Below are 19,881 nucleotides of genomic sequence, written 5' to 3' on the forward strand. Positions count from 1 at the left end.
AACATGTGTAAGTAACAGAAAAACTGTCTTCTTGCACTTTTAAAGTAATATTTTATTGTAAAATGTATTTTGTACCTGGAGCAACACATGTATCTCAACCAGCCTTTGTCAAAAAGGTCACGTAAAATGGGTCTGTATTAATTGGGTCAACAATTGTCAGAGTCAAGCTGTTTGTTGCTGAGCAGGCTTGTGTGCAATAAAACACAAGTTTTGTTTTTATTTATTCAATTATGTATGTATATTACTTTTGTTTTCGGTTTCAGTAGAGAAGCTGAACGTCTGTGAACCCTTGATCAAAGGCAAATTTTGATTTGAAAAGTGTTATATAGCTATATTAAGCCTGGCAGATATGGTCTAAAAATAAACTCTCAAATGACTTTTTTCCTGCTTGCTGACATAAAAAGAAAATGACACTTTTCAAAACCACCCTTGCATCAATTGCATGTTCTTTTCTTGAGTTGCACAAATAAAGCTAGGCAACCTCAGCAAAATATTTGGGGCTTGGAAACACATAACTTGGGTCAAAGGTTTCCAAAACATCACTTTATTTGCAAGTATAAAATGGGCACAAATGGCAGTGCCAGATACACACGTATAGCACCTTTTAATTAACACATATGAATGAAACAAGGGTGAAAGTGATGAGAAGTGTCCATTTCATGATATCTATCTATCTATCTATCTATCTATCTATCTATCTATCTATCTATCTATCTATCTATCTATCTATCTATCTATCTATCTATCTATCTATCTATCTATCTATCTATATCTTCATATCTTCTATATCTTCGTATCTATATATATATATATATATATACACATACATATATACCACCACTTTTGTGAGCTGATATTTTATTATTTGTGTGTATGCAAGCTTTGAGGAGTTTTGAAATGTATTTTCAGTGTAAGAACACACTGATGAATGAAAAAAATTTGTGCATCTTTGGCAATGTTTAATGCAAGTGAATCCGATTGCCTTCCACTGAGCTGCTTTTTCGTCATACTCAAAAGGTATGACACGTCCTACAGAGACTCAAACTTGTTAGTTGCTTTTTTGAAAGATAGAGGGGTCGGAAAAATTGCTAAACATAGCAACCAGATCCCAAAATTGGAAACACAAACTCCATGTTAATGTTAGCAAAAGGACAGAGGGACTTGAATTATCCATCCTTCCACCCATCCATTTTCTGACACGCTTCTCACAAGTATTGCGGGCCACTTGAATGAATGAATAAAATGTATTAATTGTCCAGCCCTAATGCAAGTCATATTTGTTTAAAAACACACAACCATTTGAATAATGTAAAGCTACATTTTTGCAGCCCCAGGAAATGCATAAACACACACCCCCCCTCTACCAGTAACAAGTCAGACAGATTATGAATTGTTAGCGTATGCCAGAGGTTTATGTCCAAGTTCCAACATTCTATGAGGCATGTTGGAGGTTTCCATCCACTGAACTGTTTATTACGCAATATTAGCCTCATCATTCTTTCTGATTCGTGTTAACATTGGCTGTCCTTTAGCCTTAGAATAAACCACCCTATACACAAAGGCTGAGCTTTGCAAAACCCTTCACAGCTCTCCTGGCCTCTGTCCTCTAAAACGACTTCACAGAATCGCTGATCCCATATCCTGCTGTATTCGTCAGGTCTTAAATGCTCACATGGAGGAATATGCTCGTGAGCCATGTGCAGATGTATGAAAACGCTCCAAGGCATGGCAATCCATCTGCAGAACTATACAGTAATGCCATTCATCTGTACATCTGCCAAAAATATCTTTTTCATCTTGGATTTCACATGCTCTGTTACACCCAGTGAGGATTCTAAATTAATCCCATCCAGTGGTAGCTAAATAAACCTGAGCAAACACATAAATACACACTTTGAATAGGAGAATGTACAATGCTGTCTGTAAAGTTTGGAGAGCTACTTCTCTTGCTACTCCTTACCATGACAAGAACAAATGTGTTAGATGGATGTTGGAACCTTTACACAGGAACCTCAAACAAACTGGGTTCATGCCAGACGTACAAAAGAAGATGACACTAAGACATCGGCAAATTTTACTGCTGCAGCATTAGTTACGTCAAACACATGTACTGCATTTGTCACATCAAGCATGGACTGCATGGGCCTCCCAGAAATGGGACAGGGGACAGAAATAGATGAGGCTCACATCCATTCAATGTTCAAGAACCAGAAATGAGATGAACAAGGCAAATGTCATTTTATCGGTTCTGCTGCCACAGTCGCTAGTATGCATGCACCACACTGTGAATAATTGGTGACAATATATTTGAAGGCCCTGCAGCGAACCCTATACAAGCCACTCTCCGCTTTTGCCTACACTCTAAATTCACATCATATCATTCATCCACCACTGGGGTGGCTCTGCACTTGACGAGCACCCACATTTCTCAATTGATGAGGAGTCAAATGGCTGGGGCTACAGTGCAGCGCAGGCCACTTGGCTTTGAGCAAGCAGGCTAGCAAGTCCCCGAATGCAAAATAAATTCTTGTCCAACTTTTGCTGCTTTCATTGTTGCTGGCAATGGTAGATCCAAAATACATTCATCTCCTCCACTGTATCGAAAGGTTCATTTGTTTTGCTCGGCCTTTGGCAAAACATCAACAAAAAAGTAGGCCATGGAGACTAATGGGACATCATAGTTGTTACAATGGGGAACAAAATCGTTTTCCTTCATGTTAGGATGACTTTAATCGTTGGCCACAATAGTTTTTTTTTTATTTGGTATGCTATAACTCACTTTGGCTTGTCACCTTCAGGGAAATACAAAATAATAAATGCTTTGACATTTCTACTGCACTTTAGTTCTGCAGCATTTCCATATGACACAGCAACTTTGGCGTGAGGTTTGCATTCTAATACAGTGAACCCGCGAATGCCAAGCAACCTATTTGGAAACAGTTGACGCAGTCATATTCATTACCTCTCATCTTAAATGCCAGACAAGTGTAAAAATAAGTAAATAAAATAAAGTAGTAAGTAATCCACTGCATATCTTAGTGCCTCTCGCTTATTTTGTTAAGCCCCACCCACCCAGGAAGAAAAAAATATTTTACGCCCCCCCAACTCTACTCAGTGACAATAATTAATACGTGTCTATGAAATTGTAATACGAACACCTCTGCATAACATTGTATGCTAATTAAGATGTTCCCTGGGGTCACCCGCAACCCTTGGCATCGCACCGTGCCCCCCCCAGGGGGGCCCGCCCCACTATTTGAGACGCACTGGCATATCTTAACATATCAAATTGCGAGGTCTAAAGAAGCATGACAGAGTAATGGAGAAGAGGGACGATTGACAGTATGTGCCTGGGAGAAGCATCTCCTAACCCAAACACATTTTTTCTTTGTTCTTCTTTTATTGACATCAATTTGTTGTCATCTCATCCATACTGTACTCAGCAGAGACCCATTTGCCTCTTACTCTCCCTTTTTTACCTCAGCTTGTATGTTAAACGGTGGCACAAAAAAACAGTCAAAGGGTTCTGAAAAGGAAAAGGACAATTGTGAAAGTAATTCTTTTGACTCACTCGAAAATTCTGGTCCACTGTATCATTTTATGGGGCCCGCTAAAGCAAATAATGTGCATGTTCTTCCTGAAGTCTGTACCAAAGTTTAACATTGGATTCACTTTGTTTTAAAAAAAAAAAAACATTCATCTGTAGTTGAACATAATGTTTTGCTTGACTTAAAGTATGATTTTAAAAGTATAGTTGTGAACACTTAAAAATATTAACAAATATATGATTTCGACATCTGTGTTATAGATTCTTAGTCTTGAGCAATGACTGTTCCGCCTGCAAGTGTTCCTTAACATTTTGCTTTGACTTTTGAAATTGCACAACCTTTTCCTCTGTACAATAATAGTAACACAGAACAATGTTACTTGCCTATCACTGTTGTAAAATAGCAATACTCGAGCACATTTTTTGGCTATACCCACGTCTGACTCAATGGCAACACTAAACACACCGCACACTCTGCTGGACCATCTGCTTCTGCATGAACGTGCTTAGAGAATCTCTTGTGAGAAAATACATGCAGAAAGACAGAGAATGGTCTACATTTACATATTGGAGAGCCACTCAAATTACATCAGCAAAGAAAATCTGAAGTTTCCGACTGGTTTGACCTATCAAATTGCAATGATGGTTTGCTAAAGTCAAGACAAATATGAGAGTATAAAAATGTGTGTTTGAGAATAGTTCCAGTGGATGACTAATGCCTTTCCTAATAGGCTACAGTATATGACCACATTTGGGTGTGAGAGCATCAGTGAAGTGAATACACACCCAAAATGTGGCTAACACCAAGTTACAGCTTTGTATGGCTTGTTAATCTAAATGACACAGTCTCACTCTTTCTGTCTCTCTCTCCAATGATCCCTTTGTGGACAGTATATCTAAATGAGTGCCTGGAAAGCATATGGTAGGGTTCCAGACTAGCATCAGCCATCATCAACATGCATTACAGGCAACTAATTACTCCCTTTATTCACTTGTTAAGGTTTTAGTCTTATTAATTATGCCAGCGTAGGTCGTTACATTTGAAATACTATCTCCGGTGGGTGGCAATTCATTCCTAATGTAAGACTCATCAGGAAAGTAACGACAACAAGAGATGTGCTAGTAAATGAAGTCAGCCAAAGGAAATTGTGGGGTTTCACTGCTTCAATGAGTAGTCGTATGGACAGCAACTGTCAAATAAATGTCTAACAATCGTGCCATTAACATGAGACCTGCAAAGGGATATCGGTTTGTTTGGGTTTTTTTGGTCCTGTTTCCCATTGTGAAGTGGATTTCCAATACCATCTTCATCAATAGTAACTATCTCACGAGTGCCGTTTACACGTCTAGAACTAATTGACCACTGCCATTCATGATTGGACTGTCCCAATATGTTCTCCTCTTTTTTGTTTATTTCTATGGTTATTCCACAACAAATGCTTCTGTGATTGACAGCAAGTTTAACGCTAGTTCCTGTGCATGTAAAAAAGCATGAAAATAATGGTATGTTATAAAATGTCAGGACTAAGTGCTGTTCAAGCAAAAACCCATCATCTAAAGTCAGGAAATTGTACACCTCAAGAAATCTGATGGGATTTTGGCAGGACCTCAACCAACTGCCAATAGACGTAAGCGGTCTGGGAATGATATTCATTACAGCCATGAGGAATTGATGTGCCTTAATCCATACTGTTTCAACATTGGGAAATGCACTACATGGACAAATGCAGTTGGACACCAGGCCATTCCATCTACGGCCGCCTTTTCCAAACTCTAAGCCTCCTACCACTTTTAACATGCCGGATGTAGGCCTCTGGCCTGAAGAAAAAGTAAAAACTAAACTTGTCGTTGGCCAATAAAGGCACCTTGTACAGCATAAACAAAGTGGTAGAAAAATGCAATACTTCTCTTGCATGTGAGTTCACCTAAAATGTCAAATTAAAATGTCCTTAGTCCCATTACTACTACTATTATAGGGTGATGAGGGGCTATGCCGACCCCTGAATAGTTAATCAATTTATTAAGGTGTGTTCAGATATGTAAGGCTCACACAGTGAATATTGAATTAATTGGTTTACAGAGAAGCAGACGCTCTCAGTGTTCCCATCAAGGGTTCCGTTGAACTGCTCTAATGGACTATCTATTCAAAATTACTTTTCAATGAGACAGCCTCTTGATGTAACAATAATATCGAAGTTAATTTCCAATGTTAGTGGCCAGGGAGACTTTACATGAGCAGAGCTACAGCACTGCAGTCTTCGTGCCATTTTAATGCTTAAATACGGCTACTCATTAATGATGCATGTAGACAGTAAATCCCTTGTGCTAAATAATATTGTATAATCAGGCTAATTCAGCTCTGATCTTCGACCTAACACCCTCATGAAGAATGTTATAGATTCAGGTTCTGAGATGCAATTAGGAAACAAACAGATGTTTAACTTGCGATTTTCAGATTAAATTCAGAGATTGGCGTATAAATTAGAGGCGCTCCAGATCTCCAATCCATCGCGCACCAATCAGCCAATCTCTGTGATCGTAATGTGTCACTCAATTTTTATTGTCGATCATAAAAACCGATCAACCATAGCTCCGATTTTGCAGCTTGCAGTCATCTGGAGAGCAGTCTGTGTGCATGTAGCGACCATCTCCTATTCCTTCACACTGCACAGGTGCTCGGCAGCGGCAAACAAACAATTGTGTTTGCCATGTGGAACGTTTGTGATTTTAGAGTGATTTGAAGTTTGCATTTCACCACACATGCTATAAAAAGATAGCTCATCGGGAGAGCATGTTTAAAAGGTTCATAATAAAAGATCTCTGGTCAACTTTGTGAAACAATCTATTCTTATCCGTCGTTTACAGATGGCACTACATTGATCAGAAGAGCAGTTTTACAGCTGTGTGTCATGAACCGATTGTTGTAAACATTACATGATGGATTTCAGTTGTCTTTTCTTTAGCACAGCTATTGTGTTTTATTTTAGACTTTTGTCAAAGTGACAGCATTCTAAAATCAAGCCGCGTGTATTTGAAAACGAGCTTTCCCATTGTAGACCAGGTCAGGAAGGAAGCGACCATCCAGTGTATAAATGGCAAGACAGAGCATGAGCAGAGCGGAGACAGCGGACGACTAAAGCGTATGTCCGACATTTTATTTTCACTTCAGAGATACTTGGTAAGATTGGCATAAACAATAACAATTGGGCCCGAGACAGAGAAACACAATTTCTAACCACTTTGTAAGCCTGCTGATCTTGCTTGGCTTAATATTTCGTTGCTATCGATTTCACCATTTTAGTCACCGACAACTAAGCTTTAAAATTGGAGACTGAGAACCTTGCTAATATTATGATTACAGTATGCCTAAAGCCTTGATAGTGTGAGGAATTTAGAAAGGTTGGCACAGAAAAACACTTGAATGCACTTCTCATGTCAGTCACTACTATTTTGCAAGCACAACAACATGCACACAAAACTATTTGACTGCTCATTAAAATGATCTTCACATCATCAGACAGATCTAAAAAGTCAAACTTTTCATGAAGTGGCTAAGTGCACATATGCAGATGAGGGCATACAATTTGATATTGATATTTTTCACCGTGCGGCACAAGACAGCCTTAAGGTAGAAGCAACGTAATTGAAGAAAACTATCCTGCTGGCGAGGTCACAAGCTTCTGTTGCTGTGCTGCCAGGTAGCACCAGCAACTGCTCTTCCCTCAGGACACGCGCTGTGCCGGCTGTGCAATGAACCGCCGACCCTTAGCCCGCACTTCCCTTCCAAATGTAGCCACTGATGATGAATTACCTTATCCACCAAGCCCCAGCCGTTACTCGCATACACCTCGGGTGGTAAAGGACAGCTCCGGGGAGAACGAACAGATAACGAGAGATAGGCATGAAGCAAAAATAAACGCGTTTCAAAAGGAGTGGGAAGGTAAGCAGGTCAAATAAAAGCAGGGATATTTTTAAATGATGTTCAAACTGGGAACTATGAAACACTTGGTTGCAGACCCAAGATCTATGCACACACATTTGCTTCTTCAAAGAGCATTTTTGGTCACAGAGAAGTCATAAGAATTTAAATTCATGTAATTTCCATCACGAAACATGAAGCCGGCGGCCATCATTTCATCTAAGCAGCCAAGCAGTTCGAGGCACAATGACATCAGCGCTCTCAGAGGAACGCTTGTCGTCACTCACTTTGGCACAACTGCTATGGTAACGGCGGCAATGACAATGTGTATGAGAGTTAAAGGGGACAATTCACAGCAAAAAATAGAAAAAAAAAATTGCACACATAGGAACCTAAAGCAATTGCAAATGGAGCAATTTGAAAGTCACCAGCTGTGTCATGCCTTCGCTGTGTTTAACGTTTCCTCAGAACAAAGGTCAACAAGGACTACATGACTTTTAGTCATAGCGGGAAATGCCGGCTGACCTCTTTTTCTCGTGAATATGCAAAGAGGAAGTAGTGCAGACCTTTACGGCATGAGTGTAGCTTGACCTCTGAGGTGTCTCAAATATGTTGGTTGGGAGGGAACATGCTGCAGACAGACAGCTGGCTGGAGCAGCTGACTGCTATGGAAACAGGCAGAGTGTGGAAGTACGTCTGTGTGCCAGGATTTGCTAAGCCAAGCATGCTTATGTCACCGACCATGTGTAAATACACACATCTGTCCGCTGTTTAAGTCCAACTGAGTATATGAAAGTAGGAAAGGGTAAACGATAGCGCGCGCCCACACACACACACTGGACAGCATTTTACAGACGGGACAACTATTCAAGAGCTTTCTGTAACCATAACCCACGGCAACCCGAAAGCCGCCCACCTCTTTAGGGTACGCAGATCCATTGGCCAGCATAGTGTGAAATGAATGGACTGGCAGTCCTGTGTGTCAGGAGACAAAAAAAGAGGCTGTAACTTTACCCACTCCAGCCTTACCAAAGTGCAGCACTACCCCCTCTTAAAGGTTCACAGGGTTAATTATTCAACAGAGGGAGGGAAGCAGGGGGTGAGAGTGGACACAAGGCAGCCAGAATTGCGACTCCCATCTCTATTGTGCAACTCAACCACTCACTTCGACTGTGTGCGTTTTCTAACAGTTTGCAGCACGTGCTGTGTGTCTGCTCGTACTACACGACAGAACTCGTATGCGTCTCTGCATGTTTGGTGATTCCCGGCACATGATTCCACTCTGGGGCAGGCACCGGTGTCTTACCGTTGTGGTTGTGCTGCCTGCTCTCAAGAATGCAGCCGGAAGGGTCAGCAGCACCCAGCTCGGTCAGTCTGCGGCTGGTGGCGCTCAGCTCCGAGCGCAAGTTGGTCACCTCCTGGCTGGCCGACTGAATGGCCCCATCTATGCGCTGAGCCAGCTGCTTGTTGTCATCCATCATTTTCAGGATTTTTGCCTGCCAAAAGGAGAATCCGGAATAGGTGTCATGCTGACAAGTTGTGCATTTCCAGCGGAGCCAAATAAATCCTTCTTTTTGGCCTTTTGATGACAAAGCCAAGTTAAATCCTCAAAACAGTTTGTCCTTTTGTTTGCTTCTCCTCAGGGGAAATGTGGATCTGCTGGAGGGACACTGTGCGTGTGTTTGTGCGTGCGTGCAGGAGAGTGTCCGTGCGCTTGTGTATGTGTCTGCTTGTGAGTTCTGTAAGCACATGTGTGAGAGTGTTAGTCTGCAGAGCCCCTCAGTGAAATGTGCTCCCCGCAGCTGACTGTTGAAGGGACACAGCGCATTGAGAGATGACAGGCACCCTTTTAAATGGACTGTACCACTTGCACACAGAGTCGGGGGGGGAGTAGTCTCCACATGTGAACTCAGGGAGGTCACAAGTCTTTTTTGCACAGCTGTGTTGTGAAGATACTGCTGTTAATTACTTTGCAGTGTAAATAACTGTAGTCCTACAAAGCGTGAGAAAAGAGATTAAAGTGAAATTATGTTGCTTCTTCCTCTTTTTCTGTGTCTTCTCAGTGGTCAAAGGGAAGTGACTTATTAAGTTATTAGGTTGACAAATAAGTACGTAATAGTAAGGGAAATATAATTGTTGTTTCACAAATCAAGCTTCGATCAAAATATCACAGCAAGTTAACCCTCCTGCTGTGAGGATGACTGGCATTTGTATGCATCCAAATGTGGTGGATGCTACAAAAGTATATTCCTTTGAAAATCGTTGAGGGAAGAGGCTCCAAAAATAAACAAAAGAATATAAATTTTGCTTTGATTCAACAAACCAATGCCAACACCTGACATATTGAGTATTATGTATTTGTATTAAGCAGGGGATTGACAATGTTATATTTCTACCAAACAGTGGTAATTAGGTCCAACTATCATGTGAATATGTAGGCCATTAATTGTGCCAATTTCCAAGTAAAATAAAAAATTAATGCTTGGAAAATTTTGTAAAAACATGTTATTTTGTTGTTGTATAGCCTGAGAATGTGGTGCCCTCTTATTCTGCTGGAAGGCTGCTATGTTATTGTTTCTATTGTTTCTATCTGCTCTTCTCACTGGAGTTGAGTAAATAAACGCCACCGACCATTATACAAGGAAATACTATATCGATGTGGCTATAGTATACTGGTTAGCGGTTGGTATTGATTAAGTCGATTGTGGTCATCCATTGTTTTCACAATAGACTGTATATTGTGTTCATTGTAACCATATCCTTAAAATCACCTGCATGTGCATGATGATGAATATGCAATTAGAAAATATCTTGCATAGCTGTTTCAGATGACTATCATTGTAAACACTAATTAAATCTCCAAATGCTTGTGGTTCATTTGTGATCCAAGCCCCAATCTACTGTATATATCTTTGAGATGACGGCATGAATATCCCATTGCTAAAGTCGGAGGTCTTGAATGCGTGTGCTGGTCAGTGGAGTGAATCGGTGCCTAGTGGCGAAGGACTGGTAATTAGAGAGCACGGCGGGGTTTTGGATTTGCATGTGAATGGAGCCAGTGGTGAGCGGACTCGCAAGTCTGCAGCCATCCTTCATTGTGCTGAGGTTGAGGTCCTTTTGCAACCAAGGCTAGGCACCAACTCTGCTTTTAAGTCATGAAATAAAAGTGCTCCATGGACACTTCAATACAAAAGCTATTAGGATGCTGTGGTTTATTTTCCTGTTTTTTCCCATCCTTAAAGTAGAGATGAATTGTGTTGCTAAGCAATATCATATACATGCTGCATACACATATTGAAGTTATTTACTGCCTGGCAACAATATAAAGGAAAGTTTATTTCTGTGCAAGTCTCATTATTTGACAATAAATGTGAGCACTAAAAGGTAATCAGGGCTAGTATATACAGTCCCTGAATAAAATGATAGACTTTCTTCTCCCATGTGTTTGCTGTCAATCAGGTGAACAGTGCGTCAAACACAATAGGCCACGAGTTTATGTTTTTTTATTTTTTTATTGTTATGAACGATGTCATTTGAATCAAGAGCTGTATCTCATGTTGTTGTTATGCATGTGACTCAAATCTTTAGCTCCAGTTTTGGTATCAAGTTTTGTTATGAAAAAATGATTTCACAGATGATTGTCATGTTGATTGACACACATTTCCATTTGTTTAGGCAAGGTTGGAGTGGCTAAAGGCGGGGATGTATTACTGGAAAGTTACATGACAACTGTCCTTGACATGACAAATCTCTGAACTCTCATTTTAACTTTTGGTCACACCCTCCTTATGTTATGTTCACGAGGTCAAAGGAAACACATAAAAAGAGTGAGGACAGAATTTTGGGGTCAATCCTAACACCGACACCACAATTGAAATGAAACATTTACTCTCCAGAGCAAATATGGACATAAGAACTCACACCAGCCATTTTGACAATTTCACATGTGTGCCAAACATGTCCTCATCAAAAATAGTAACTATTATTTTACCTGAATAAAAATGAATTGTAAAATGCTTAGTTCAAGGGAACATATGCAATTTTCAGACAAATGAGAACAGTATGTATTAATAAAATTGTTATTTTGAAAATTAAATGCAAGTGAGTGCCAAAATGGTGGCTCCAATTCCATGCAGGTTAAGTGGGATCATAAGAAATTGAGGAATGGAAGTTATGACCAAGAGAGCAGATGGGTCATTACATTTTTAGTTGTTTTTAGATTGTTGTCTTGTAAATCTACCCACAGATTGTGCATGTTCAGAGTAGACAACTCTTAACAGGATACAACACGTGAAAAAAATGTCACACCATAAATGCTGACTGAACAGCAACTAAAAAAATTAATTAAAAAAGTGAACGAAACCCCAGCCACTGACATTTGAACAAGTCTTCAACAAATACATGCCAAAGTAATTCATTGGTTGTTGGCCTCAAGTGCTTACAGATGGATCATTTTTCCAGATGAAAAATGAGCGTGGTTGCACATCTGAAGATGAATGTTGTGCTAAATAAAACTTCTGCGTAGGTGTGAGTGAGCTATTGCGTGCGGTTTGTTTAAATTTGAAAGTGTGTGTCAATATGCCTGCCTCTGCGGCTGTGCGTGTTTGAGGGAAAAAGGAACCAGAAGGATGGCAAGGAAAGGGAGTGTAATTGTCTGTTTCAGGTTGAGGGCAGCTCTTGTCTCCTCTGCTTAGTATTCAGCAACTGTCATCTCAGTGACAAGGATTGAGAGATGCTCTGTTTAGGGTCTGTAGCGGGGCTGGATCTGGCTTCTTGGTGCAGCTATTCCAAACCAATTTCCTTCAAAAAGCCTCATACGACAGATGACCGCATTCTTTTCTACAATACAGATGCAACAAAAAATAATATTGAAGTTAGCTTTAACAGATATGCTGATGAGGGGAGATGAGTCAAGACAACAATCTATTTTAATGTGTTCATGGGGCAGGTAAGCAGCATGTCTATTGGTAAAATAAGGAACATTAATGGCTTCACGTTTGAAGCTCACTATTTGCAAATTCACCCATCCCCCCCAGCTAGTCACTGAAAAAGTCCTTGATTTGCAGTTTTTGGACTCTTGCTGCAACCCTAAGATCTCAAAAATAAAAGCGGTTTGCCCCAGAGAGAACAACCTTAGGATGGCTGCCGTATAATATTTTGTACGACACCGCAATAACCGACTTGGATGTGATTCTACCGCGGGCTACAATGCAGAGTGGGATTCTGGTAAATGAGTCATTTTCAACCTTGTGGCATTGATGTGCGTATTGTGACCGTGAAAAAGCGTTATGGAGGAAGAAGGTGGTAGCAAGACTGACAGTGACAAAGAAACAGTATGACACAGGAGAGTGACCAGCAACTCCCCACCTTGCGTTGCCGTGAATCGCTTGAGTGATATTACAAGGACAAATTCTGCGGCGATTGAAAGTGTACTGCCTCGGGGCACATGGCGGCTCAAGCGGTCGCCGCGAAAGACAACATTTAATTCTAGTCAGAATTCTTAGCTATCAATTAATCTGATATGCTCCTTCCTAATCAAGAAAAAATATGTTTAATTAATGTTAATAAAAAGGACGCTTTGGACTATTTTTTCTTGTCTGTGCACATAATTTCAGACTGCCTGCAAAATGGCATTCAAAAATGGGTGGCTTTGGCATCCAGATGAGGAAAAATACTGTAGCTCCATTAAAGAAGATGGGCTGAAAGTTGTGATAGAGAACAGTGACTAATGCAAATTGTGCCAGTTGGAGGATAAAGTGGCAGTGTTTGAAGATGCCTTGCAGCTGTTAACACTGCAGTCCAGAGGCCGACCGACACAATCAGCACATTAGTAGTAGGCCAGCTGTGTATTAAAAAAAAAAGTAATTTTCTAAACCAGTAATCACGTTGAGGCCCCGTGCTAGGGCAAATTACAAATGGGAATGTTTTATCTTGAAATGAAACAAACCCCAAGCAAAATGTCTATGCAGCATAAAACACGGGTCTTCCCACGCAACAAGCATCAAGAAAGAAGAAGTCACGAGGACCTTCGTGACAACAAAACACCAAGGGACAGGGCTGAAATAATCTGATGTGATTATATTTATTCATTTGTTTAAAGTCTGCAAAGGACCTCAGTTGAACGAGCCTGTGGCTGTAGTACAAATTATCTTTGATGAATTACATCACTCAGTGCATCAAACCAGGTCAACAAATTCCTTATGATTAAAAAGATTAGCTGTAAAACGGGACATCTTTTTCAACTTTTAAAACTTAAAACACGGTTGTATAAAATGATGAGAACTAGAATGCAGAGCAAAGGTTCGTCTTTATTTTCTCATTGATATTCATACATATATAATAAATGTAATTATAAGTACGCATAAAAATAGATGGACTTCATTTAGTTAATCAGTTTGATGGTTTTGGAATAGTCTATTTGGTGAAAGAAAACAATGTTAAGATAACCTCCTTCACAGTGTTAGCAGCATTGATTTTAGGATTTTGCAGCAAAAAAGTTAAAAGAAATTACCCAGAAATTAACGTTATTCCATTTTTCACAGAAGTGAAAAGGCAATGTACTTAATTTGTATCTACAATACAGGACTCACAGGTGGATTTTAAAGACAAGCAAGTGATAAATCTTGGTGAGGGTTTGAGAGAGACTGAGATAGAATGAGCATGATTAATTGTCTCCCAGGGTGTTATTTCGTACGTGTGTCCGAATCAAGATAGAAGATGGGATTCAAATGGGGTGGGGGGGAAATCAACATTCGTGTAGTGCAAGGGGAATCATTAATTTGGGGGGGAAACTAGTGTATGAAGTGAAAAATTCAAATGCAAACTTATATATGACAAATAGACTGAATATAGTAATACTCTCTACAATTACAAAATCGGCATAATCGTAAAAAAGGTGATTATTGTGTCCACTTGACATGACACGACCAATAAAATGGTTTATTCAGAGCAGAATTACACGTGGAACAAATTGATGTGTGGGAGGAAACAAGAAAAGAATACCTCAATAAGTAAAAGCAGTTGAAGAACTTTTATATAATTTAGTATAAGATGACTTTAATGAGAAACTTTTCAGATTTTATCAAAATTGATGACATTTGACATTGATTAAAAAAAAAAACGTTTATGAATTCACACTCACCAGTGAAAGAACCTTATATAGACGATGCTAATTCTTCCCAGACTTCCATTTCCTCCACTTAATTAATGCACAACACATATCCAATTCATCTTGCATCTCTATTAATTGAAAAATGTCAATCATATTCCTCCACAATTCACTGGCTCTTGCTGTGTGCATGACTCATTTCACATGCAATGTGTTGAATTTCAATGTAAATCAAAGTAAGTCGTTAATATTCCTTTACAAGTGATGTGAGACCCTTTTTTTTTTTTTTTTTGATAATGAATGCTGTCGCCTTCAAAGAGAGGTCACCCTGCAGCTGAACAGCTGATGGCAGATTTTGCAGAACTGTGGTTCAGGGACTTTTTCTCATGCTTAAAACTGCAGTCACTCTAATCACGCTGATATTAGCATACTGCAAAGACAGATAAACAGGCATCGTCTTCATTGCTGAGATGCTCAGGTATGCTTCTTCGGGAAATTTTATGTATTCAGTATGACTAGTCTGGACGATTTCATGCTGTAAACCGCCTGTGACATCTTGAGTGGCCTCAGCTCAGGAAGTTTTGCTTTTCATCCAAGACTTCATGCAACAAGGACTACACCAGCCTTGCTCCTAACCCGGTCTTGCTGAACTGATTTGGCTTACTCGGATGAGTGACAAAACATTTTCTAAGACAACTAAATCAGTCCAGTTGCAATCTGTGGTCGGAAAGAAATGACCTGGATGAAAGAGAAGATTCACAAGCAGCTTTTTTCTGGTAGCGCCATTTCATACACACGTGCTTTACATGATTAGAAGTACAACATTTGAAATCATAAATGAGAAGGAATAAAAGTACTGTAGCCCCCCCCCCCCCCCCCCCCCCCAAATACACTTGTTGGACCTCCGGTGCTAGGCCAGATAATTCACTTTTGGGCATTTTCCACTTTTTCCTGGAATATTTTCCACCTTGCCCCCCTGTCCCCCATAGGGAACATTTAGTGAGTCTTTATCTGATTCTTCAGAAAACAAAAGAATTTAGGGGGTTTGGGTGTTTGGCCCCCTCAAAGAAAAAAAAAACCTCCATGACAATGGCCGCTTATGATCCTCATGAGCCTTCGGCAGGATCATGGCAGACGCTTATTTCAAACACTGTAAGGGTCTTGAAAGCACTGCGTCCACCAACCACCACTACTTGAAAGGTAGATATGGACAATCAAAAGTTGATCTGATAGGTACAAAATTGTCACATGAAGACTAGCCTATAAAGTTTAGAATTTGATATTTTGATTCACATAATGAAGAGAAATAAATGTAAGTAGGGTTGAATTGTTATTCATGAAAATTTGTGTATTACTGTTCTTCTTTTTAATGCCTTGATTGAAAGAGCAGGAGATGATATTTTTCCTTATAAGATCATCAAGGAAATTACCAGTAAAATAAAAAAATCAGCATTAGCTCTGCAAATATTTGTCCAACTGGCAGGCACTAAAGCTCTTTTTTCTATCAATCCATTTGGTATAATTAATTGTAATGTGCAATTACATGGAAATCCAAATGAATAGTCTTGAGCATGCATTTTAGTAGGATGGTAGACTGGCCATTATAAGTATTTTCGAAACATATATTTACATATTGTATACGTCATCGACATTTATAAATAATTTTGATCGTTAGCGTATGACAATTCAACAATTGAGAGATGGATTGGGATACGAGTAATGCAGCAGAGAACAAGGTAATGCGCAAGACTGGCGCAGAGACAATGAGATATTTCAATTTATCAAACACTGATTGATGATACAACTGAGTGCATATATCCCTGGAGCTGTGTTCTCCCTGCGAAAAGCTGAGGAATGGCTGTAGCAGCACAGATAAGAGACAACTCGAGCTGCTTTCAGCATGCCGGCTTGCCCCCAATCACACAAACCAGCATCTCATGCCAGGTAGTCAGATGCTTTGCACTATTACCTTAATCCAAATGTGTTCCCGGGAAAGCGCCTCCCAATCACACTCACTTTCCTCCTCCAATCAATAAGTTGTTGCACCAACAATGTTACACACGCTGGCACATTGACAGGGTTACAATAATCTCCATAAGCCATTTTATGTGGCTAAAACAAATAGGCAAAAATAACAAAACATTTGACGTGTAATGTAATGTACAAAGATGATGGAATGCTTACTGTGGATAAGTAGAAGCTCAACAATTGGCTACTGCGGCAAAATATTAAAATACTATCTATTTTTAAGGTTATGATGGCAATTTAATTGCTGCTTTAAATGCTAGCATACTTATCGAGTATTTAAATAAAGTATGATTATACTTGGCTCCGACCATGCCTTATTTGTCCTTAAAGATCATATGATTTTTTTTCACGTCCCAAAGGGCAAAACGGAAAAGTTCATTCTTATCTTCAAGCTTTCTTGAGATTGTTTTCCCACTGATGTACAACAGAGATAACTTCAGAGCTGAAGATTAGTCTCAATTAATGTATGAGCAAAACATGTTACTAATTGCAAAGATTAGAAAGTTTAGTTTACAATTTCCATTAAAGATTCACAGAAAAACAAAAACAAATGTGGCTTTCAGTGATGGTGCCCGTCAGACAAACTGTGTTGCTAAGCAACCACAATTTGACATGGTGTGTTGTGGAAATACTTGTATTCAAAGACCCAAAGCTTAAATGAAGGACATTTGAATTTGTCTAATGAAACATTCAGAGTTATTCAACATAACACTAAAACTATTAATCAAACAGGACATAATACTCAATTAATTCAAAATGAATGGAGGGAGCTCCTATAAAAGGTCTTAATGAATCATAACAGGCAACAATTTTGTCAGGTAATTATAATACATCGGCATGACCTAAGATGATGATATTGCCCATTACATATTTACCACCTACAGCCTCACAAAGGCTCTGCGGTGTATCGCATTGCTGCAAAGTCAGGTGATTCCCAACGGATTTTGATTCACTCATTGCCGACGTGACTGAAAGGAAGTTGAGCTAAGACACTCGTTGAAGTACAATCTGATATCATAATAAAATTTAACATCAGTCTTGGTGTTGAAGGGCCGTATTTTCTTAACCAGTACAAGTCCAGTGAACCCACAGTTTAAATTTACACGTGAATGGAATTTTCTATTTATTTTTTGGGGGGGCGGGTGGTATTTTGGTAGACAGGGGCAGGTATGATAGAAAGGTGTGTTTACATTGTTGTGTACCATTGTGGGAGGGAACACAGTCGACTTGTTTGCCATCCAATAAAACCGTCTCCCCTTTTTGCCTGTAAATTAAGCATGTTAGAAGTGCACAGTTCACATTGCGGAATGACTCGGTGGAGTCCTTCCATAAGATCGCTACCCGTAAAGTACATTTAAAAAGAAATGCAAGAACTGTGTGTGACAAATAGCGCACACCGAACCGTAGTTGGACAAGTGCTTTTAGAAATATACGTTGATGATGACAATAGCGATAATAATCGTAATCATTCATAATTCATTCAATGAAGTGAATTCTACAATGACTCATTGGAATGAAATAGAATGACATCCACCACATAACTATGTCCCGAGAGCTCAGAATCTGTCTGCACCACAACTTTGACCTGCTTTAAGCTGCTCTAAATTTGATCTACTTTCTGTCACCAAATTGTCAGATGCACTTGGGGCGTGTAATAGAAAATGCCCCTGGTTCGCTGGAATTTCCAACGAGGCGCAACGCAATCTGACAGTTTCCCAAACATAGGTAAAACTAGACATGCCCCGGCACAAAAATGAAAATGCACCTGTCTATGAAAAGGGCTCAAAGCATTTGAAGGCTTTATCTTGTGTGTCCCTGAAGACCACAAGAGTATGGTATCAAGTCTGAGTTTGAGTTGGACCGTTGATGCTATTTTAAGGCTTTAATCTTTCATCAACAGAATTGTCAATTTCAAAGCATATTCTTCAATGATAAAAAAATTATTTATAGCTCGGTTGGATGACTGAAATGATTCTGTGTCTATGCAGACCTGTAACAAAAGAAAGCGGTTCCTGATTTAAGATATTGGATTCTAACCCTAACTGTTAACATAAAATAGCAGTTAGCGTTTTCATTTAAACTAGTGAATTAATGAGAACGTATTTTGCAGCCTCTCTGTTATGTAAATTTACATATAAAGTTTGTAATCTTCATTGAATTATTGTACGTACTTCAGTAGGAAGGTAATTATTTAGCATTAATGCAGCGACAAAGGATTACATTGTTGTGATATAGTATTGAGAGGTGTTGTTTGACAAATTTAGGTTTCATCATTTTCATTGTTTATAACAGTACACTACAGTTATGATTTGAGATATTAATTTATTTTGTTTTGTGACCATGCTCATAACTCAAAATGTTCCTATCTCAAATAATCATTTCCCAATGAAATTAATTGGAATACCATTAATCTGTTCCAGCCCCCCACGCACACAAATAACTAACATAAGTTATTTGTTATATGTTTTTAGAATACGAAAAATAGCCATAAAAAATGCTGTACTTTATAAAATAATGTTAAAAAGAAAAAGAAAAAAACCCATTTCAGACAGTTAAGATAGGCTCACGATCATCGTGGGGATAAGCGGTTCTAAAGATGGATGGATTTTTTTCCTCATCTGTTGCATATTTCATTTTATGCGCTGATCCTTCTGGTGTGCATGCATTGGCCACTCGTGGGCCATATAATACAGAATTATTTGTGAACATTACATGACCAAATGCAAAAAAAAACAGGTGAGCCACGAAGGTCGTTACCCGAGCCCTCAGGCACTGTGATGTCAATGTCAGTTAACGGTGAGTGACAAAATGGCTGCCCCCTGAGATGAATAAAAACAAGTGGATTTTTCTGCTTAATTCAAACTACTACTTACTTACTTGCATAGAACATATTATTGGATAGAAAAGTTTTGAATTGACTTGAATTGCAAGTGAATTTTCATTCACTTCATTCAAGTAGTGCATTTTAATTAGAATCTTTCCACTTCTACTTACAGATTTGGTTCCTTGACCTATCAACTTTATTAGGCTAGTGCCAAAGGATTGCCAAATCATCATTCGAGGTAATCAGTCACAATATAAGCACTTGAAAAGATGTAGTTTCACATCTACAAGGACTCCCGGAAGAAAAAGCTATTGGATCTACACAAATCACACAAAGAGGGTTGCAAAACCTCATTGGTCCATCACAAAGGTCCATTGGTGTCAGGGGATAGCGGACGGGACCAAGGCCATGCATAATGCATGAACAGAAAGCGTGTTTTGGAGGACCAGCTGAGG

At 39.4% G+C, this 19,881-nt stretch overlaps 1 protein-coding gene across 2 annotated transcripts in view; it reads right to left on the reverse strand.

Annotated features, from left to right (window-relative positions):
• Positions 1-19,881, reverse strand: part of LOC119119654 (kazrin-like) — a 93,759-nt gene that overhangs the window by 49,115 nt on the left and 24,763 nt on the right. For both annotated transcript variants that reach the window (XM_037246142.1, XM_037246141.1), the window contains one exon: positions 8,773-8,962. In XM_037246142.1, coding sequence (XP_037102037.1) covers positions 8,773-8,962 — 190 coding nt within the window. The remainder of the gene's footprint in view (positions 1-8,772; positions 8,963-19,881) is intronic.

This window comes from Syngnathus acus, chromosome 2, assembly GCF_901709675.1.
Source record: "Syngnathus acus chromosome 2, fSynAcu1.2, whole genome shotgun sequence".
Lineage (NCBI taxonomy): Eukaryota > Metazoa > Chordata > Actinopteri > Syngnathiformes > Syngnathidae > Syngnathus > Syngnathus acus.